The 23,873-nt window shown below is 38.7% G+C and overlaps 1 protein-coding gene across 1 annotated transcript in view; it reads left to right on the top strand.

Moving 5' to 3' along the window:
- UST (uronyl 2-sulfotransferase) overlaps positions 1-23,873 on the top strand; it is a 152,254-nt gene that overhangs the window by 99,282 nt on the left and 29,099 nt on the right. Inside the window, exons 6-7 of the mRNA XM_053974325.1 lie at positions 19,682-19,779; positions 21,906-22,063. Of these exons, the coding sequence (XP_053830300.1) occupies positions 19,682-19,779; positions 21,906-22,063 (256 nt within the window). The remainder of the gene's footprint in view (positions 1-19,681; positions 19,780-21,905; positions 22,064-23,873) is intronic.

Genomic DNA, 23,873 nt, shown 5'->3' with positions numbered 1-23,873 from the left:
TATGGTCCTGCAAGTTGAGATAAATGCACAAAAGTTAATTTAAATTCTTTGTAGTGAATGTGTTTCAGGTTGAACTAGAGTTCTTAGAGTAAATATGCTTCAAAAAAGCAAGCAAACCCTTATCAGTGCAGTTGTGAGTGCTGCAGGTACCAAGCAAAAGAAAAATATGCTTAAGATGCAATTTAGTTCAGGGTTTGGAAATGCAGAAGGTAGGAAGCACCCCTGATGAAGAGGAACTACTATTAATATTTTAAAGTTTATATTAAAATTGTTCCTTCCAGGAGGCTTGTATGCAATTATCTAGTATTTGTTACAGCTTCAGAGACATCAAATATAAAAAAAGGCATGTATAGGGTTTTCATCTTTTCTTAATACTTGGTAAAACTTTGATCTGAGACTACTAAGGCTGACTGAGAGTGTGAAGCAGCATGGGCTGTGTATTGTTGTCTGAATTGCAGGAAATCTGGTTACATGGGATTCTGATCTCTGTTAGGCTCATGAATACCATGACTCCTAGCTCACTCCGGTAAAAGATTTCTGAGCTAATGTATCAGAAGTGAGAATTTTTGTATTTAAAAAATCATTCAATAAGATAGGAACTTGTTACCTTCCTATAGGATGTTTCAAATTTTCATTTTAATTAGCAGCTACATTTGCACGGCATCTCTGGGTGGCTCTGCATAGTTTTTCAACTTCATCTCTGAAAATAAATATGCTTCTCTCAACAAAAACTAAAAATATTCTAACAATGTTCAGCCTCATTTATGTTAAAGATTACTCGTGCAAGTGATTCCATAAAGGAGCATCTGTCATTTTGTCTTTTAAATGAAATGTTAAAATAATTGTTAAAAACATATTAGGATTACTTTAAAGGAGGGAAGTAAAATTCAAGTGATGTCAGGGAAATTTCACATCAAATTTCTTATAATAGAGAAAAAAACATTCCTTTTGCAATGTTAGCTTTTATGGCTAAATTCTTAAACTAATGTTTTTTAAATTAATTGATAAATTTCAAACAAAATAATAAGAAAAGGTGAATGGATAAACTCGATAGAACATTTTTTTTAGTCCTGAATCTTGAGAACTTCCTTTTATGATTTTCATGGTTTTCATTGATATAAAAATATTGACTAAATACATTTAACTAATTTTATTATTTATATCCTCAAATTTCTATCTACAATGAAAAATATTCCTTTATCAATTAGACTGGTTTTTGGACAGCAGCTGGCTGTCTTATTTCCTGTGTTTATCTGCATAATGCCGTGGGTTATTATATTATGAATTGTTGAATTGTCATTGGTTGTCATCATTGAGCTTTCTCCTTTGGGACTTCAGATAAGTTTCTTCAAGCTTTTCAGTTGCCAGACACATGGCCTCAAGGAGAGACCATGGTATGGAGCCTGTGCCTTCATCTTCTGACTGTCACTCTCATGAGTGTGTTTCTCTATAAAAAAAAAGGCTGAGAGAGAGTTGCCTGCCTGCAGATTTGATACAGTGAGGGAGTAGAGGGTTCATGACTCTGATTTTCCTGTTGAGAACCTCATAAGAGGGGCTACCAGTGTCTGTTGATTGAACCTGGGAAATTTTGGGAAGGTTTGATAACTTAGTTAACATTGTTTAGACTGGAAATCCGAGGCATGCAGAGGTTAAAATTATTTGCCTTTCTCTGTGCAGTGTATACCACATATTGGGGAGTTAAGTATATAAATTAAAAAGAACATTTTTCACTTTCTGTGTTCTGAGCTGTAGTTAAGAGACTAAACATTTTGCGCACTCTCATTGTTTTCCCTGACATAGCCCCATACACACAGTAGTAATTTTACTGCCTGTGTTTGCACTGGTGCTGAGGTGGTTTGAACTGGTCACTGGATGTGCTGCAGCGCAGCTTTGCAGCGGCAGGTCCTGGTTTGGGGATCACACAGTAGCACCGATCCCTGGGACGGGGCTGCCGGGAAGGCACTGCTGAAGCACAGCCACCTGTCAGCTGACCCAATTAGAACAGTTTGCTGCTTCTTCCCTCTAATGAGTGCTTTTAATAGTCTCCAGCTGTTCCCTTTTGCTGCATTACCTCTTCACAGCAAAACTTCTGGCCCATTTTTGCAGCTCTTCATCTATTGTGTGTGCTCTAAAGCACCATTTCCCCCCTTAGATTCTCCCATTTTGTATTAATAATTTACTGAATCACAAAGTTAATGGTAATTCAGACCTCAGCTGGAGGAGGGACTAATTAAACAACTTACAATATTAAAGGAAATATTTTCGTGGATGACATTTACTTTTCAGTGACTTTAATTTACAAACCAATATTTTTTTAATGTTCCCCTGTGGAGTTTGCATTCCAAACATTGCAACATTATGCATTTATACAAAAGCATTTTCAATGTGCCTTCCTAATCTGTTTTCATTCAGTAGTCTGAGTCATTTGCACATAGTAAATATGCAATATAGCATTGGTTAAGATTGCAACACTAAAAACTTCCATGTAATTCACAATGCATACTTATATTCATAGAAAATATAAGATTAACACCATGCGTTTATTTTAATTATTCCATTCTGTATTGCCATTCTCCTTTTTGTGGAGACAGGATACAGGATAGCAACAATATATTGCTTCAGAATGTAAAAAGGTGAGGGGTTTTTTCTTGCAGTGTTGTAGTGATCTGAAAATTTCTGTCTGTTGCAGATTTTAAGCAACTGCACAGAAAACCAGAAACCAAGCAGCAGTAGAGGTCCCAGCACTAAGTACCAACACTCTTATATAAATGTAACATTATTACAGGGTCTTACCATATACTGTGTTTCGGTAGTGCTTTTTAAGACATTTATATCCATAAGAACTTATGATCTTTTATTAAAGGACTTGCTGTATTAAGTTTAAAATGATGAATCTTCATTTTTATGGTGATTTTGCCAAGCTTTTTATTTGTGCCTTCTGAGCGTGAATACAGGACAATACTCAATATTCTTGATATTCTCTCTTGTGCTGCTTTTTGGGTTTTATGTGTTGTGGTAGCTTGGGGAAATAGTTTTCTTTAGCTTCTCTATAGGAAGGTCCTGTTTGTAGAATGGAAAATCCCAACCACAGAACAAAGATTCTAATATATTGATGCCACCTTTTTAAGGCCATGTAAACTGTATAAGAGAAGAGGGTATGTCTGTGTCATATTTTCAGGAGATATATTTTTGGATCACTAAACAAGAACAGAAAAGAACATTCTTGTGCAGCCCAGGGACAAAAGCCAGCCTTGCCTTCAGTGAAGGCAGGAAAGCAGTTTGCGGGGGTTAATCCTTATTTCACTTAGAAACTGATGGACTCTGACAAGCCTTTTGCAGGGTTAGGAGTGAGATCTTCTCTGTGTGTTAGTTGGTTCTACCATAGCATCTGCTTGTTTCTCAGTAGCAGTAAAAAAGGGCAAACCAAAAGCAATAGAGAGCAATACAGAGAGAGCTTCATTGTATATAAATCTCCAGTGTGTCTGCACTTGACTACATTCATTTGACATTTGTGACTTCTGTCCTAAGCTATTTCCTCCTAAATTTGCCCTAAACCAGGACACCTCCCATTCCCAAAATGGGCTTGAAAGAACTGGAAAACACTGACAAATAGGTGGGAGAAATTATTAAATAATTTCCATATGAGGAATGACAAAAGTTAGGGCTCTTGAGGACAAAGTAAACAAGGTAAAGGATACGAGAAGACACATTTTTGGGAGGCATGAAAAAGTGGCCTCAAGGCCCCTTGCTTTTGAGCTGTTTCAGTGTAAGACTAATAGAAATTTACAATTGAAATGGGTAGTTGCTGAATCCAGTAAAAAAAATAGAAAATGCTATGGTTTGGACAACATGTGATGAAGCTGTGGAAATCCTTTCTGGTCACTGTTGTGAATAAGATCTGATGTGTTCAAAAAGGAAATATTTTAGGAAACATTTCTTTACAGAGGGAGTGGTCAGGCACTGGAACAAATTTCTTAGAGAGGTGGTCGATGCCCAAGGCGTGTCAACGTTTAAGAGCGATTTGTACAACGCCCTTAACAACACTCTTTAACTTTCAGTCAGCCCTAAATAGGTCAGGCAGTTGGACTAGATGATCCTTGTAGGTCCCTTCCAATAGAAATATTCTATTCTATTTTTAAAAGTGCAACTATGTAGTAACCCCCAAGGGCTGTTAATTACCAAAGCAACACCTCTTCATCAGAAGATATCTGATCGGTAAAAATCTAAAGCCTCAGGGGTACCCAGAAAAAGGTCCTGTGTGTTTGGTAAATGTTCCTCATAGCCAGTAGTGATTTTCTGAAATTGGTTCTGTTCTGGGTAACTCAAAAGCAAACTTTAAATTTACATGCTTACAAGTGAATTCTACTACTAGGTGATTTATATAAGGTAGTTACAGTTATAGACATCTCCAGCTGAATGTGTTGTTTCTTGACATTAAAATAGTTGAGTGTTCTTGGGTATATGCCATAGTGGCTAAGACTTGTTGTCTTACATCTCTGCCAATCAAATTAATTTTTGTAAATTCCAAACTGATGCTGAAGCTAATAACTGTTACCACTGTCATGAGTATTCTCAAATTCATCGCTAAAAGCTAAGATACAGATGCATTTAAAGTAGGAACTGCATCCACAATTTTATATTGTGCACTGAAATAATAAAGGTACCAGAAGAGAAGATGTAAAAATCTTTAAAAGAGAGGGATAAAACATTTGTTTCAGTGCATGCTGTTCAGAAATGCGAAGTCTCTTTGGTTTGATGTTTCAGTATGGGTGAATTTCAAGTGTTTGATAATGTTTGTAAGCCTTGACTTGAATATTTGCATTTTCAGTTCTCATGTACTTTGTTAATGTGAAAGCAACAGGAACACGCATCTAAGCAAGACAACACTTGCATGATTCCCAGTAAGGGATGACTTAACAATTATAATTAGCTGACAAGTAACTATTTCAGGTGAACGAAAACAAGAGGATCTGTGTGTAATATGAATGTTATCTTCAGTGTATAGTCTAGCATTTTGGGCATTATGAACCCAAAAGCAGTGTTTAATAGTCATCAAGTAAAACTAATTATTGATTGACATTTTGTCTTAAGTTGGAATACAATGGTTTTTAAAACTGGAATGTTTTATCATCTGGAAAAAAAAGAATGATTTCAATTTCTGTTAGTGCAAATTTTTTAAAAAGTTATTTTTAAAGTTACAGTTTGTACATGGCATAAATAATGGAGATGGGGCATTGACCAGCAAATAGTGTGTCTTAAAAATATGATGTAATAATGTATATATGTGTGTGCGTGTGTGTGTTTAGGAGTAGGAATCAGACTTTTTGAAATTGTGTTTAATTAACAATTTTTTTGAAGACTTGTCTAATGAAATCATGGTAGCTGTCCCTAGAAAACCATACTATAAAACCTCCTAAGTAGGAAGGTTTTATACTCCATACTATAAGAACTCCTTGCTAGGAGGCTGCCTTGCCTGTTTTCTTTTCCTTGTTGCGTTATGCTTTAACCACCTTAAATGAAAACTCATTTATTGGCAGTAGGATGGGGAAGGAAACTGCAGAAACTTTTACTCCTCCTGACAGAGGAAGGACAGAGAGAGACAGACCTCCTCATACTGCCAGCATATTGAATGTGTTCAGGCTGTGGCATGATAATGTAATTTCAGGCAGTCAGATACTCACTTCACTCTGTAGGTGTCAAAACCTGCAGGAGCTGACAACCCATGAAAATAAAACTGAATTTATTAGCCCATTTTATTCCTTGTCTGTCATTCTCCTTCCTCTTTCCTTTTTGTGGTTTATACCTAAGTTTTCTGGCTGTCAGAGCTGCCAGCAAAGTGAAATAAGCAGAGATCCTGATCTCTAGAACTTCCTAGCTAAAGCAAAGCTGAAGCTTTGAGGTGGTGGATGGCAAGGAGAGTGCAGGCAGTAGAATTAGGAGAACTGCCTGCCCATGGTGCATGGCTGATGTGGTGAGGGATAGACATGTCTTTATACAAGCATCCAAAGCTGTCCTGAGCCTTAGGTGTTTGTTGACAACAAAATATTTTCCTATCGTGTAATTTTTTGGTGGTGGTGTGGACTCTTCTGTTGACTGCAGGATGGCTGGGTCACAATTGTCAATTCTGTATTTTTAAGACTGAAGTAGTTTATGTAGAAACCATATGGAAGCAGAAATGACATTTTGTGGAAAAAAGGGACATCAGTGCCCAGACTTACTCAAGACTTAGTTTATTCTAGTTGTTCTGAACTTTTTAAGGTTTATTATACCCTGCAGAGTAAAATCCTGTGCCTTATCCTGATCCCAGCTCACAGGGACCCCAGGGCCTACTGGAGCACTGTGTGCTTGCTCCTTTCTGGTTGGCACCAAAGCTCATGTCTGTGGAGCTGGGGCACATGTGGGGTGCCTGAATATCCTGTGGGACACATCTGGGCTGCTTGTCCCACTAGGGAGGTGGCATGTTCTTCCCAGCAGGGAAAGAACCCTTAGTACAGCAGTGAAGATGAAGGACAGAGGTGGAAATTTAGGTTTTGTTTCTGTCTCATTACAGAATTAATAGATCTGAACTGGGTAATAGTCTACCTAAAAAGCTGGTGCTGTCTGTCTATTCTTGCTTTGTTTGCTTCAGTATGCTTCTGTGATGGAGAGATGGGTGTTTGTGTTCCTCCAAAAACAATCAAATGCCATAGGTTTGTGTTGGCAGATGGATTGTAGTGTTCTCCCTGGTTGCTTGGCCCTGCCTGGCAAGTGGCTGCTGTGTTTTCCCTCAGGAGTGCTCTTCAGTATTCCAGAAATCAGATTTTCCTTCTTGGCATAAAAGGTATTGCTACAGTTGCTCCTCTCTCCTCTCTCTTCTCCAGCCATTTTTTTGTTAATAATCAGTCAAGTTAAGAAGGGTACTGATGCCAGGAAGTAATTTTTTATTGTCTTCCTTGTAATTCCACATTGTTTAAAGAAAGAAATGTGGGAAAAAAAAAAAAAAGCCCCAAGAAACAGGCATCATCTGTTTCAAATGTGGTTTTGGTTATTGCCTTAAGATGGCTATTTGAAGTTGAATTACCTTTTTCAAAAATACATGTGTCTGACCAGTTTGCTGATGATATTACATGGTTGTGAGTTATCACAGGGATGGTGGGTGCATGTCTTAAATGAAATGGTAACTCTATATTTCAGGATAAAGAGTAGCTGTGTCAGCTGAGAAAATACATTCCCTGTGTAACAAGGTAGTGAAATTGTCCTTTGAAGTACAAGCAGTATTCATTTTTTCTGGCTATTATTCCAAGCATTACTTTTTTTTTCTTGTTTGCTAGAGTTTTCAAAGCTCCTCTATCCCTTGTAAATATAGTTGCTTTACATTAAATCAAAATGTCCAAAACTCCCAACAAAGGGTGTTATGCTGATTGTTTGTTGTTATAGACTCTGGAAAATGGACTGCCATTGTTTTGGCAAATCTGGCTACTGCTCAGTAAGTTATTGAAACACAGTCTAGTCAGGTTACCTTGAACACAGCTTTTTCCTATGAACTCTGATCCAAGCAAAGCCAGCCACTATTCATAACTGAGCTTGTCAAGAGTAATTTCCTTTTTCTTTGGGAAAAATCCACTAACTAGTGGCAAATAGGAAACTTTCCATGGTGTAGATGGATTATTAAATAAGATTATTATTTTCTTCAGGACTAATTTTCTGTTCTGCTTGAAAGGGAAAAAGAAAACTAAAGTGTTCATCAGTGGCTGAAGGAAAAAAATTTCTTCAGGATGTAGTTCAAAGAGATTATGTCTTTGATAAAAAGAAAGGGGGGTGGGGGGAAGCATATTTTACACTTTTTTTTTCCTTACAGATTTTTTAACCTTCATGATTTTATACTTGATCTTGTTGCTTGCGGAGCTTTTTGAAGCCATAGCACCTGAGATGAAGGCATTGGGATATTTCTGGGTTTCTGTGTAGGGAGGGAAATATTGGGGTTTTTTTCATAGTCGTAGAAAAGAACTTCCACATATGACTGAAGATTTAAGAAGTTTAAAAAAATGCAAATAGGAACATTATTTATGCCTCTGAAGATTGTATTTTAGGAGGTTTTTAATATTGGTCTTGTTGGTATGGTGATAGTCTTGTCAAACTGAAAAGTGGAATCAATATGTTCCATTTTGTGTCTGCTATTCAGGATGGCAGTGCTATGAATAATGCAAAGCATTAGTAATTTTCCAGAAAAGCCTTAGAACTGTTCAGCAAGGGGAAGATTTTAAGTAGGGAAATGAGATAGGGGCAGCAGAGCAGAAACCATCTCCAGTTGTAGCAGCAGGGAAGCCACATGCAGAAGCAGTATGATTTTCTTCTCTGCTCTGCAGCTCCTTTTCCATTTCAGCCTTGAGAGATGAAGGGAGAGATTCCAAGTCACTCAACACTAGGCAGAAGCCTGATAAGAAGGTAAAATTAGCCCACAACTCAAACTTCTAGCTGTTTTCTCACCATTCAACAGGTTTGTGTTAAAGTGCCAACAAAAATGTGGTAGGTCATGGGGACATAAAAGACGTTTAGACCTTGGTACAATGAGGACCTTTTTTTCTTAAAAGTCAGTACTGTGGTTTTTGAGATTTACCACCTGACTTAAAAAATGGTCAAACCCAAAGACATTTGTAATGTGCAGTGTATGATGAATAATATATTTTCTCTTTTTTAATTCAGAGATCAGCAGCAGGTTTCTTTCCTTTTTTTGCTAGACAGTGTATTTGATGTGACTGGATTATTTCAGGGACATATCAGGAGCTGTTGGATACAGCTTCTCTCCCTTGAACTTCAGCAAAAGGGAGTTGTATCACTGGAATTTGAGGCAGCAGATAGTCTAAGCTATAACTGAGTGGTGTGTTGAAATAAAACATGCATTAGCTAGCAAGTGGTTATTTTCTCAGATGATAATTTTGCTACATCTGCAGATAAGGAGAAGCTTAGTAATTTAATTTTTTTTTTTTTTTCCAGATGCCTGCAATATTTTTTTTTTTATTTGTGGGGCATATCTTTTCTCCTTCCCTTCACTCTTATTTTGAAGATGTATACTGCAGAATGTAAGCTTTTTCCTCCCCAACTCTTGTCACATGAAGTTCTATTAAAGAAAACAAGGCAAATGGAATGATCTCTTTGTTTTGCCGCTGTCCTGTTGGGATGTATGAAAGCAATAATATCTAATGCTCATTGATAATTAAATTAATTTTCTTTTTGGCTTATGGATTTCTTTTCTCTGGTGATATATTTAGTGTACAGAACTCTGACAATTGTTCTAATAAGCCTCTTTTAAACTTTTATATTGTTCAAACTATTTTTGTGGACCTCTGCTACAAGCAATTTGTAATGTTACCTTCAAGGCATTCATAGAACTTAAATGTGTTTCTGTTATTATAAGCATTTTTGAGGTTTGGGCTAAAATCTGCTGAGTATAATTTTTCTGTATCCAGTCAGGTTTAAAGGAATGGGAACGTTTGACCTGGGAAAGAAAATGAGAGAAAAATGTGAACTACAGAAATGTCTTATTATTTAAATGGGCTTTTCTGTATTGTAGGAAATGTGATATTTTGAAACATTTGAATTCCTTGGTAGCTGTGTAAATGATATTGTGTCATATGTGGAGGTATGAACTTTCTGCATTAGGTCCTTCTTCAGACATGAGCACCATCCAGCCCAGCAGGGGGAAGCCAGAACAAACTGGGGCAGGGTAAAAAGTGCTTCCCCTTGAGTGTCCTCCCAGGTTCTGACATCCTTCAGCTTACCAACAGACATTGCTGCCATATCTGTGTTTAATAGCCCTTGATAGACCTCTGTTCTATAAACATATAATTTCTATTTTATTATTATTGTTATTATTCTTTTGGTGATTTGGGTTTTTCTTTTTAAATCCAGTTACATCCTTGTCATCCAGAGTATCCTGTTGTAAGGATCTATGTTTTTTAATGCTGAATGTCTTTCAGCATTATAGAGTCCTTCTGTATCTCCTTGAGGTCAGATTTCTTTTCTGCTCCCATTAATATTCCCTGAAAAATTTGCTACTTCACTGTTAACCCTTCTTTGTTATTCTCAAGAATTGTTTCAGCACAGGTGCTGTGCAACCTTACTCAGTGTCTCATTTCACTAAGAAAACCAGTTATTTTATTCTTGTCTTTACCTTCCTGTTCTTAATCATCCTATCTTTTATTTTTTGTTTCCCTTTTTTTTGTACTGGGAACAAAGGATCTTTATCACATCTTCAGTGACTGGATTAAAGACCTGCTGCAAGACAGAGAGGCTTTTCTGCTGCTGCTGGTTCTTCCCCTTGCTGATTGTGTTCTTCATTACAGTGTTGTCTAATACTAGCTAGGTTCTGGCAATCTTCTGTTTATTTTATCCATGTTTTCTAAAGTGTCTTAGACTGTCATTTCAGTTCCAGTCTGTTTTTCCTGACTTACGCTCTTTCTAGAGAGCCCTTTTCTGTATGTGAACAACCAGGTGTAGTGGAAGGTGTCCCTGCCCACGGCAGGGTGGTTGGAATGAGGTGCTCTTTAACTTCCTTCCCAATCCAAACCATTCTATTATTCTGTGATGTCCTGTGGTTTTTCTCATTACATGATTTTTCATTCTGAGTAATCTGGTCATGTATATTACTGCTCAATTGTGAGCAGGACTTGCTGTTAATACAGGTCACAGAGTCTTAGTATACAATATACTTGGCTGAACATTGATGCTTTTAACAGTGGTGTATTAGCAAGATGATGATCCACAGTGTTGCATGATGATTTCCTCTGTATCTCCTCCAGTCTGATTTTTTAAAAATGTTTTAGCACAAGTGGTTTCTGGGATACAGTATTTCAAGCTAAACAAAAGATGCTGGGTTCCAGGAGCCAGAGATGTGAAATGATTCCTTAATTCCCTTCATGACACTACCTTGTTCACGGAGAACTTATTAGGGCACTGGCATGGTCTTTTCTGGTTTTACTGACAAGCCTAAGTTTAAAATTGTTCTGTTTTAGGATTTCTGAAAAATTGAAGAGAGTCCAGAAGTTGGTCTTAAAAATGAATTGCTGTAGGGAAATATATATCTTCAGGTGAATAAAAATGTGCTATGAAGCCAATATCCTGCGGCTATTCCTTGAGTTTATCAAGATCAAGTCAAAGCAGCTTTCTGAATTACACTAGGGTGGTTTTGTATCACATACTAGCAAAGGTTTCCTGACAGTAGGAGCAGTAAAGCATTGCTATAAATTAGAGTGATGTGAACATTTTTTTAACAGATTGGACAAATGGTCACCTGATATGGATAAACTTGCTTCTCCTTTAGCAAAGGTTGAGCTAAAATACTTCTCAACAACCTGAGTCTTCTGTAGCAGCCTTTCTTGCTGGGACAGGAGCAGCCAAGGCTGCTCTGCATTGCCAGGTCTGGTGAGACCACCCTACCAGGAGCATCCTCACCCACCAGTGGCATTTCTGTCCACTTTCAGCCCACTGACTTCAGCCTCACAGTCGGCTCTGGGCTGAGGCTGTTGCTTGACAGGAATTAACTTTGTGCTCTGGAACTATCATTTGTGAGCATAAATTGCTGGATGTATCTGTTGACTTGTGCAAAGCATTTGACACTGTCCCGCACAACATTCTTGTCTCTAAACTGGAGAGGTGTGGATTTGATGGCTGGATTAGTTGGTCATTAAGGAATTGGCTGGATGGTCACACTCAAAGAATTGAGGTCAATGGCTCAATGTCCAAGAGGAGACCAGTGGCAAGTGGCATTCCTTGGGGTCAGTATTGGGGCTGGCACTGTTTGACATCTTTGTTGGTGACACCGACAGTGGGATCGAGCACACCCTCAGCAAGTTTGCTGATGATGCTGAGCTCTGTGGTGTGGTTGACACGCTGGAGGGGAGGGATGTTATTCAGAGGCACCTGGACAGGCTTGAGCAGTGGGCCCTCGTGAACTTCAAGTTCAACAAGGCTAAGTATAAGGTCCTGCACCTGAGTCAAAACAACCCCTCTGTGTCAGTACAGTCTGGAGGGTGAATAGATGGAGAGCAGTCCTGGGGTGCTGGTAGATCAGAGGCTAGACATGAGCCAGAAATGTGCACCTACAGCCCTGAAAGCTAATTGTATCCTGCACTGCAACAAAAGCAGCATGGCCAGCAGGTCAATGGAAGTGAGACTCCACCTCCTATGACTTTTTCTTTTATTATTCCACCTGGAGTGCTGAGTCCAGCTCTGGGGCCTTCAACAGAAGAAGGACATGGATCTGTTGAAGCAAGTCCAGAGGACGTCCATGAAGATGATCAGAGGTCTGGAGCACCTCTCTTATGAAAACAGGCTGAGAGCATTGGGGTTGTTCAGCCTGGGGAAGGGGAGACCTTGGAACAGCCTTTCAGTACCTGAATGGGGCCTACAAGAAAGCTGGAGAGGAACTTCTAAAAAACTGAGTGTATTGATAGGACAAGGAGCAATGGCTTTAAACTGAAATATGGCAGGTTTAGAGATTAGGAAGAAATTCTTTACTGTGATGGTTGTTGGAACAGGTTGCCACAGAAGTTGTGGATGCCCCATCCCTGGAAGTGTTCAGGAGGCCAGGCTGGGTAAGGCTTTGATACACGGAACCTAGTGGAAGGTGTCCCTGCCTTGCCAGGGGGTTTGGAACTAGGTGATCTTAAGCTCCCTTCCAGCCCAAACCATTCTATGACTTGCTGCTTTTCTCATAGGCATCAATTTGCTAGAGTCCACGTGGCCTCCATTAGGGAGGGCTGGAAAGTCCTTGAGGTGGTGGGTATTTCTTGCTTGACATTTGCAGAATTGAATGAATGCCATCCCTAATTGATTTTATTAAAGCTTGTTATCCAGGCAGACAAATTTTCCAGGTTCTTTTATGAAGAAGTGTTAGTGTACAGAATTAGGAGATGTACTGTCTCCCTCCTGTTATTTGCCAGTGGGATTCATTCTTGATTACAGTATAATGATCTTCATTTTTGGTCTTCCCTGGATCTGTGCCCTCTGTAACAGGATGGTTATTTAATGCTTACACACTGCTTCCAGCTGGCAGCCATTCATCCTTTTTTTGGCAATTTCTTTCTATTTTTTTAATATATTTCCCATACTAAGATGGTTTGAGGTGAAAAATACAAAAGCAATGGAAAAGAAAGATATGATAAGGTGCCTACTTATAACTATGAAGCGATTCCATTCTTAATGGTTCAAACTTATCTTTGACAAATTACTAACATGATTTCTGATAACAGAATAGAGAGAAATATATCCACCTATGTATTTTTCTGATGTACATGATTTTAAGTTAGAAAATAGTGATGTACAAATGTGTTTTATGTTTGTCACATCTAAATAGTAGCATTGTGGGCATAGTTCATCACTTTTGCTATGTCAATGCCAGCAAAAATTTGTATATGAATGAATAACTTATGTCTGCACTTAATGAAAATGTAGATAGTTAGCAGAAGATGCTGTTTTGTTAGCTGCCGCTTCACTTGTTAAGATGCCAGAACGAAGAACTTAATACATTGTTGGCTGAAAAGTCAGGCAAATTAGTCCAGGCTGAAGAGTCCAGGCAAATTAGCCCAGCCAAAAAAGAGTGGCAATTAAGCTTGGCAGCCTATTTACTTATGTGGTGGTGGGGGAAGGAAAGTAAAAACATGCATTTTGCCAGGAGAAATTGGAAAGTCAATTCAAAGAAACCCCAGAATTATCCTCTACAAAAATGTATTGAGCTTGCACAGCAGGCTTTTGGTAGCAGTGGAGGGGGATTGGGAGGCAGAGGGTCTACAGTGGTGGCTTCTGTGAGAAGCTGCCAGAAGCTTCCCCCATGTCCAGTGGAGCCAATGCCAGCCAACTCCATGATGGGTCCACTGCTGGCCAAGGGTGAGCCCTTCAGTGATGGTGGTAGTGCCTCTGGGATAATCTATTTAAGAAGGGAAAGAAGTTACTGCAGAGGAGCAATTGCAGCTGGAGAAGAGAGGAGTGACAGTATATGAGAGAAGCAGCTCTGCAGACACCAAGGTCAATGCAGAAGGAAAGGGAGGAGGTGTTACAGCAGCAAAGCTGAGATTCCTTTGCAGCCCATGATGTGGACCACGGTGAGACAGATGTTCCCTTGCAGCCCATGGAGGTCCACAGTGAAGCAGAGATCCACCTGCAGTCCATGGAGGATCTCAGACTATAGAGGGTGGATGCCCAAGGAAATTAATGCAGTGACTGAAGTCATCCGCGGTGACCTGTGTTGCCCTGTGCAGCTGGAGTGCTGTGGTGGCATTAATGTGAGCAAGCCCCATGTTGTTCACTCTTCTGGTAGAAGACCAGAAGGCAGCGGAAGAGGAACAGAAAAGGGTTTCTGTTGCTTTTTGAGCTGGCTGAGCCTCACAGAAGTGAAGGAGCAATCACATCTGGTTCAGGGGGGCATTTGCGGACAGAAACACTGCATTCTAGGGTTAGCTGGATCTGCTCTGCCATTTTGTGGAGCTTCTCCCCAGGATGCCCACTGGTCACTCTGCAGCCTGCCACTGGTATTCCAATAAACTTGCTGTCATCTCCAGAGGACAATCATCCCACACGGTTTGGCAGAGTCCACCCCCTCTGGCAACCCACCTTGGAAGGCCTCAGTACCACATCAGCACAGGACGGGAAACATTTGGCTTTGTCTCTGTTGGCAATGCTGATTTGGGAAGCAGTGCCCAGCATCTGCCCACCCCACAGTAATCTGCTGCCAGTGCTGTTGACATAGATGCACAAACAGATACCAAATATATTTGAAAGAAATAAGTCATTTTACTGCTGTGTGGCTCTAGTTATCCAAATACTTGATTGAGATTGAATAGAAACATTAAATATCACCTGGTGAAGTAAAACTCTCTCTAACTAGGGTTAAAAATGTGTTGCATTGTATCTTATGTTTCATTAAAATGTGTAAATAATTTGTGCTCCTAAATAAGATTTAGTAAGTTACATTACATTTATACTCGGAAACCTTCATGCCAACTATATCTTGACTTTTCAGTGTCCTTCTGCAGCCTTCCAAAGTCGGAAGTTGTGTTTTTCCTTCTTTCATGTCGTATTTGTACTCACAAGCCCTTTTCTGAGACATCATGTTTACATTTTCTTTCCAATCATACTAAAGGCACCCAGAGCTCCCCAGCTGGAGCCAGAGAAGGTAGAGAATTATGATGGGTTTTTTTTAGCATGGTTGTGTTTAGTTCATATGATGTGACATTGTCCTCGGGATGTAATGGTCAGTTTGACCTCTTTACAGACACCAACTATGTGAGAAAACACTTTACAAGCTGTGAGAGGATTCTTGGTGGCTCTCGGGAGAGTGGAAGAATTTTCCTTGTCTGGCATCAGTGAGGACTAAGCTGCACTGCTGACTTTAGTGGTGTATGAAGAACAGCCTTGTAAGCAGGAGAGGTCGCTGTAGACTGGGCTCAGTCACTGGTTTTCCACATCTTTTTATTTCATTTTCTTTTATGAAATTTAGGTTGCTGCTGACACACCTGCACATCTTCACGCTTCAGACTGAAGGAGCACGCACTGCTCCTAAGCTGTGAGCAAGGTCTCCTGGTTTCACAGAAGTTGTGGTATCTCAGGGGTAGGGCATAGGAAGAGGATGTGTATTTTTTGCTTTGATTGTGAGAGAAGGGATATTTTTGTAGTTTTCCATAGATGAGCAGATGGAAATGGAATGGAAATTATTTGCAAGGCATGTGGGTGTTTGAGTTATGATCCTGTATTTTAAATTGTCAGCGCTACTAATAATTGTAATGCATCAAGGGCAAAATGTGGTGTTTCTGTAATTTTTGGTTGAGACACTGAAATCAAAAAATAGGGGATGCCTTGAATAAGCAATGCTTTTTTGGGGGGGGGGTGTTTCTTCTACTGGATAAAAAAACAAGTTATTATTTCTGTCAGTACTCTTATGATTTTGTATTAGGAGGAAAAAAAGTTCTCAAATCTTGTCACATCTTTTTGTATATGGTACAGTATTTGTCATAAGACATTAACTTCAGTAAAATGCTTATTGTTCTACAAAAGAACACCTTAAAGTTTGCTCTTTTTGTGATGGAATTAAACTTCCCAAAGGAATTTTGTAGCCCTTCACTCTCTACAACTACCTGAAAGGAGTTTTAGTGAGGAGGAAATGAAAGGATGATTGGAAATGTCCTTAAGTTGCATCAGGGAGGTTCAGACTAGATATTAGAGGAAAAAAAAATCACTGAAAAAGGTGTTAGACACTGAAATAAGTTTCCTAGGGAAATTATAGAGTCACCATCTTTGGAATTGTTCAAGAGGCATCTGGGTGTGGCACTTGGGGATATGATTTAGGAGTGATTATGGTGGTACTGGGTTAACCATTGAACTAGATGATCTTGAAGGTCTCTTCCAAACCTGATGATTCAATGATTCTATGAAATATTTTTAATCAGGTGCTGACTTCCTCTTATAGCATATATGAGCTCACTATGGCAAATGAAATAGTTTATTACTAATCTCAAAAAAACATATTAATAATGCATCTTTGATATATTTCTGATCAGTAGTCTGACACATTGACAGATTAAAGGATTAAGGCATGTTGTGATTTTCATTTCAAAGACAATTTTACAGAAGAAGAAAACAGAAATTACCAGTTTAACTTTTCAGACAAAACTGTTACATTAGTAGAAAAATGTAGTACTATTTAAAAGAAAGACAGTTTCTGTTGTTACTTGGAGCCGCAGGGCTGATTCCCAGGCCTGCCACTGCCCCGTTGAAGACATTAGCCCCATGGGATGTGAGAGATATGAATTGTAGCCAGGAGCTGAGGAATAAAGTAAAATACTGCTTTCTTTATTGTGAAAGGTTATGGTCAAAGTAGCGCTGTGTGTTTCCTTCTGTATCTTTCCTGACTGTTAAAATAATTTTTACAAGGCTCCTCCAGTGATTTAAATGAGCAAGGCTGTCATCTGTCACCTTGCAAATTTTTGTCTTACATAGAAACATTCCTGCCCTGAAAGATCTGTGTTCTGCTGAGAAAGCATGTTCTTACTGGGAGATGTGGCTTAATTAATGTTGCTTAGGATAGCAGAGTGATACTGCCTAGAATAATGTCATTTCACCTTGGCTTTCCATGCTGGGAAAAAAACCCAGAAATTCCTGAGTGCCGCTGGCACAAAAAAGCATCTTCCTGTAGGTGTGTTTAAGTTTTGTAATGACTAGCACACCTCAGGCTGACCCTTCTTTCACCTACTTTATGGTTGAGAACTGATTTAAGATCTCTTGGAGTGAGCAGGGGCTACAAATGCACGACGACACTCCAGCAGCTGGAATACAAATCATAGCAGTGGTGGTAAACAAAGCCTGGGAAGGGGCGGTGGTTCTACTGCAGAGAAAGCCTGGTGCTTCTGATGTTAGGAAGGTAAAGTGCATGTCCATGTGTGGCAAAAGATTGTAGGTTTGTAGGAAAGCTCACCTGGCTTTTATCTTAAACTTTGAGTTATCAACAAGGAATGGGGAAGATTAGATTAGGGTCAGCCTGGTTATTTCAGTAATCCTACATCAGTTTACCCAAAAAGGACACTAGAAATCTCTTTTTGAGTTAGTATCAGCTGTCTACTTGCTAAAGCTGCAGGATTTTCCACATGAATTTACATTGCTTTTATTGTACAGATGTTTCTCTGGCCATCTGAATCAAATACTGTTTTCAAAATTTCAAGAAGGTCCCAGTTACACTTTTGTGTTGGGTATTGATACTCATCTCAGGGAATATTTTCTGACTTATCATATTCATTATTCTTGCAAAGAAATGGTAAGTTTCTTTGTTGGGAGCTAATGTCCTTTTGCCTTTGTATGAGAGTGAGAAAAGAGAAAATCTTCTTAGCTGGGTGTTGCTAGAGATTTTTAAGTCTTATGTAGGTGCTCTACCCACCTTCTATCTAATCTGTCTACCAAGTGCAAGCCAGCTTGGACAAAATTTAAAGTATTGTCAGGGCAATATTTCAGATTTTTTAAAATCCAAGCAATTTATTAATTCATTGCAGGTCTTTAGGTTCTTATGAAAGCCAACAATATACATCACTAAAAACATCTCTGGTGGTGTCTATAGTAAAAACACAATAAGCCTTTAAAGAAGTGCAATTTGTAATTCATGTTAAAAAAACCCTGTTGGGATGACAGGAGAGACACATTGCCTGTGCAATCTAAACATCCACAGTAAGATTTCTTTGTAATCATAGCATGGAGAATGGGGGGCTGGTTAGCTTCAGCTCAGAGCCTTTAATGTCAAAATTCAGGTCTTGACCATAAATATTCTGGTCTGTATTTAAGGCAAGTCCTGAATATACTGTGGGGAACAGGAAAAATGGATTGTTTGTATCCCAGTTGGCAATTTTTATGTTGTTTTCTTTAATGGTTCCTCACAATGTGATTTACTTCCTAGCCCAGGGTCTACTGGTGTGCTTATAAAGTTGGATTCACATGACTGTGAGATAGAGTAAGAATCAGAAAAGTGCTTTAAAAGGCTTACAGACAAAAATGAGGATCTAATGAAGTTAGGTGAGAGCACTGAAGTTCTGGGAAGAGCTTTTCTCTGAGGAGGCCTCAGATGCAGATGCTGTGGCTGGAGGCCTGTACCCTACCCTCCTCTGGGGAGAGCAGGGGATGCTGTCCATGTCTTCCATGCTGCCAAGCACATCTGTCTTGTGGAATGTTCTCTATCACATTTTATTTATGTGATAAAATATGGATTTGTTTAGTTGTTGGTTTGATATTGATGTGAATAGCGCCTATAGCATTGTGAAAGCACATATCTAAATAACAAGATTGATTCTGCACAGGTGAGATCCTTCCATCCTTGCTTTAGTTGTCTTACCCATTTTTTTTGCCCTGTATGTCTGTGGAGAGGGTGCGTCTGCTTGCAGAGTAAGGCTCTATTAGATTACATAAGGATAATGGAATTCAGTCCCATGTGTTTATTATTGTGCTGAAGTAAAGCTATAAATGGAATGCAGTTCCTCAGGGCTCAGTAGAGTAGTTATGCCTAGTCTTTGAAAAATGATAAATAGCTTCTAATTAGATTAATGATATTTCATGAAAATGATAAATAGTTTCTAATAACCCCTTTTCTCAGTAGGCTTTGCACGGTTCAGTTCTGAAAATCTGAGAAGTTTACAGAATTGTAACCGAAAGTGATGTATGTTATAATATTGAGTGAGATGTATAAATTACATCTTACATTTGTTCATTCCAGTCATTGAATGCAGCAGAATTAAAAAAAAAAAGGGGGGGGGGGACACAAATAATAATTGTTGTCTCAATTTTGTTTATATTGACTACTTCAGGTTCTCTCCAGGGTGTATTTAGAAGAAAGAAGAGCCTGAAAGCAATCTTCTCAATATTTTAAATGTTACTCAGTATGAAGGTTGATTAATGTGTCCCACTTCGACTCATACAGTAATCTCAGTATAATAATTGTGGGGTTTGCAGCAAGGAAGAAAATATTGCTTTGTGCATTCTAGGACAAAATAACTTTTTGTTTCCCCTGCTGATATTTAGAAGTAGATAAATAGACCAATAGATCACTTTTAAAATATTTGCTATAGCCTTGGCACAGTTCTTTGACCCTGAGATGACTATAAAAAGTATGAGATAAAGAAAACAGTTGCTAATAGAGAAAGGAAAATACAGTATTTTTTTCTTTCCACTCCTGCAGGACATTAATGTATGTATCCTTGAAAACTACCCTGAATGTTCTAATCCCAGGTTGTTTTACATCATACCATATTTCTGTGGACAGCATCCAAGATGCAGGTAAATATATGCAAGGTATTTCAATTTGTTCAGCAACAGCTATTGCCAACATTTTGTCAGAAATTGGTAATAAAGAGGAGACATTATTTGAAGTACAAGAGAAAAATGAAAGTACAAGGAATGTAGCACTGCATGTAGTAGTTGCATGCATATATTTTGAAGTAAGGGGGGTGTTGCAAATGTAGCACCATTCTTCCTTCTTGATTTATAGCATGAATAATTCATCAAATATGAATGTATTTATGTGGATTTTTTTTTCTGGGTTACTTATTTTATCTGCCCTGTAATTTTGTAATACATGTTTCTGATTTGCTCAGATGCTTGTATCAGGTCTATATGTGGAATGCAGGTTTCTGTGTCCATGTAAGAAACCATATTCATGCTTAAAACTATGTAAAATGCAGCCCTCTACTGCTTTAATTGAGCTACCTCATTTTTAACATCTGTGTATGCCATTCTAATATTGCTGTATTACTGATAGCATAGTAAATTTTTATGCAATAATATATAAATTATTTTAAATTATTTCTTGGCTTTAAACACTTTAGTATTGTTGGTAACAAATGTTCTTTATTAGGTGTGTTCTACTTCAAAGTATTCTGTTTCTGTATTATTCAGGCTTCTCCGTAATGAAACAACTGCACATTTTCCAGAATTTCTTTCAAAAGCCATACTTCTTGTAGCAGTAATAACAAGTGAAAATGTGCTACTTCTTCTGTAATTTCTAAGAATCTATGTTGTAAAATCCTGCCTTATCTTTTTTTTTCTTTGCTTAACTGAAGTTATGTATAAGAAACAAAACAGGTTAATGACTTCATTTTCATTACACATTTTTTAACATATTTTGGCCTTATTTGCAAATACTTATGGTTGCACATTTAACTTGCATGTGCACATAATCCCATTAACAACAGTCACATGTCTGAATGCTTTCACAGAATATCTCTCTGAAGTTTCCAAGCAGCATATTGAAGTACTGTTTTGTACCTTGTTGTAGGTTTGCCTCCTGCCATGCCCTTGAGCTTACTTCAGCTACTTCTTAGTCCAATAGGGAGCTGCAAACAGGAGGCTCATAGAGTTTGTTAGGACACTTTGCTCTTCCGGAAAATAGATCAGTGCCCAGAAGGTGGTAGAGCATGAAAAACCTGCTACAAGTCTGCTCTAGTAGGAGTGGAAAGTAGTAAGCTTTTCTACATAACACATAAAGACAGATGCTTCAGACAAATGTTAAATTCACTATTGCATAGAATCCACAATAACCTAATGAAGTCATAGAATAGGTGTGATTTACAGCCAATCCCAGGCAGTGTGGGCAGCTGATTCCTTTAGCCTGGGACACTGGTATTATATCCCATGTCAGTATGAATGATGGCTGCTGCTCCCAGAACATAACTAATGCGAGTTATTATAAGGGATTTAGGATTCATATGATTGTCTAATTACACCATGCTTTTGGGAAACAGAGAAGCATATAGTGAAGTCCTGCCAGCTTCTCTCACTGGGAGAAAAGATAGAAGAACCCTAAACTGTTCTTCAAAACCAGTCTTAGTCACAGCAAAAAAAAAAAAAAAATGCAAATCCTGTAGCAAAGCTGCAGGGCAACCAGGGGTAATGACAGGGAAAGGGAAGCACCTGGAGACTTTGGCAAAAGTTAAAATTAAGGACAAGGTGGAAAATGGTAGTGTCCTGTGTAGGATTCACCAAGTAACAGCAGGCAGTGCTTGGTCCCAGCAGTTCTCCTGATGTAGCTCAGGGACACCACCACTCCTTAGCACCTTACAACACCAAGGCAGTCATCCCTCCCATCAGACGGGCTTCCAAGTTGGAATAACAGAGTTCACAGTTTGAGCTTATAAACAACTTGGCAAAAGATATCTTCAAAATGGAGTACTTGCATGCAGTGATTAGCCTCCTTTTAATGTGATCCTGTTTTTACATGCCAATCCAATTTTCGTGGAAAAGCTCAGTAAGCTACTTGAGTTTGGTGGGGGGGGGTCTTTTATTCTTCTAAGTATAGCACTGAATATTTTTTATTCACTTGTGTTCTTGGCTTGAGTTTGAGAAGTAAATGCATATTTAAACTTTTCTTTTTCCCTCCTCTGTCTTCCCCAATCAATTTCATACAGGGAGCCTGGTGAATGGGCCCTTGAAAGAGCAAAGCTGAACGTTAATGAAAATTTTCTGCTTGTGGGCATTCTGGAGGAGTTGGAGGATGTGCTGCTTTTATTAGAAAGATTCTTACCTCATTATTTCAAGGATGTGCTTAGCATCTACAAAAATCCAGGTAACTTTTTCCATTAAAAAGCTATTCTTTCAGAAACTTCAGCTAAATCTGCATGGCTGCTGAAGGGTACGTGTTTCTTTCTTGTTCAGTCATTGAAGAAGTTTATCTCCCTTTTAGGGAGCAAATTTGATGATGGGGAAGGTAACATATTCCACTTTTATCTTCAATGTTACTGTGTGGTTTTCTTTCCTTGCCTGTACTTGTTGCTCAGTGATCTTTCCACATGCCAGAAAGCTTCCCATTTTCCACTGGAGTGACTTTTCCTTCTTTTAATTGTGTCATACTCAGTTCTCAAATAATACTGTCAATGGTAAGCAATATGTATTTAAATAAACCTTCAAGAAATGGTTTGGGAAGCTGTATGCTTTGGAGATTCTCCAGGACCAGATTATTTATTTTCCCTCAGCCTTGACTATGAGTTGAAGTGAAATGAACCTTCAGCTGAGCTGAGTTTAGTTAAAACACAAATAAGAATGTGCATTTACAGCACTTGCAATACAAAGCCTACTGAGGAAAAAGACGTAGGAGTCTGGAGTAGAGAAATGAAAATGGAGAGCACTCAGCCTACTCCTTATGGAGTGACATGCACCCCATGGTCAGTCTGAAAGGGTTCTCTGCATCAATCCATCCCTCCAACACTGATTTATTGCTTACTTCTTTAAAAGGCAGTCTTGTGTCCTATGTCTAAAAATAAATATTATGCTTCTGGAGGGCTTTGCATGTCATTCCAGCAGAATTGATTTCTTACTTACATTTGACTGGCCCATCAACATTGTGTGCACCAAGCAGGGGTAAAACTTGCCTTCTTCTTTTGTGACTCTGTAGCATTTGTGTCAGCGTGAAATGCCTACAGCCATTAATATGTGTGTTTCGTAACAAGCTGTATATTCAAAGCACATGGAACAAAGATTGAATTTAGTTTGTAATGCATGCATGCTGGCATGAGGGCTGGCTTCTGACTGAGAACAGTATTGCAGTAGAGAGTCACTCTGGAAAAATTAGGGGCTTCTGTCCATAACAAGGATTTATACATGACTGTCCATCAAACCCTTCTTCTAGGATGCATCTTTGGAAATTCTGTATTTAGCTGTAATACAGGTACTAGGGAAAGTATGGCATTCCTTCTCTGAACATGCTTGCAGTGGGTCATTGCTTGCAAGCAGGCAATTAAGGCAGCTCTTTGGAAGGTGGGAGTATAACTTTATGGTACCACATCCAGCCATAAAGAGATTTTGCTTAATAACAGACATAAAGAGAGTATTGTACTGACATAAGAGCAATGCCCAGTTTGGGATCAGGTACTTCCCTTGCTTTTATAAATTAAAAAATAAAAATAACTATGTTTGTAGTATGTGGAAGTCTTCCTAAAGGTTTGCACAACTTGGTCTTGAAGGTTTCCCCATAGGGATGTTAGGGGGGATCAGTAGAAGGATATGCACTCTCTGCCATGAGAGTTTTCTTTGAGTTTATATGACTTCTTCAGCCATTCTGTGCACCATTTATTTTCATTTCTTTTACAATGAGGGAAGCGAATAAGCAGCACACAGGGTTTTGATTTCCATCAGGGTGCCCTAGAAATTGTCAGGTGGGAAATAAGCAACCCGCCAGAATCATTAAGTGCTGGGTAATCTTTCGCCTCTCTTTGTATTTTCCAGTATCTGGAGGAAATTTGATCACCTGTTACAGGACAATGATTTCCTCTGGGATTTCATTTGAAAGATGGGTCTTGAATCTAAAGATTCACCACTTTTTGTCAATATTCCCTACATGGATTAAATCTTTATTTTATCTTTCCCATTCACTTATTGAC

The sequence above is a fragment of the Vidua macroura genome, chromosome 3, assembly GCF_024509145.1.
Source record: "Vidua macroura isolate BioBank_ID:100142 chromosome 3, ASM2450914v1, whole genome shotgun sequence".
In the NCBI taxonomy this organism is placed as follows: Eukaryota; Metazoa; Chordata; class Aves; order Passeriformes; family Viduidae; genus Vidua; species Vidua macroura.
This window is presented reverse-complemented; position numbering and strand designations above follow the sequence as displayed.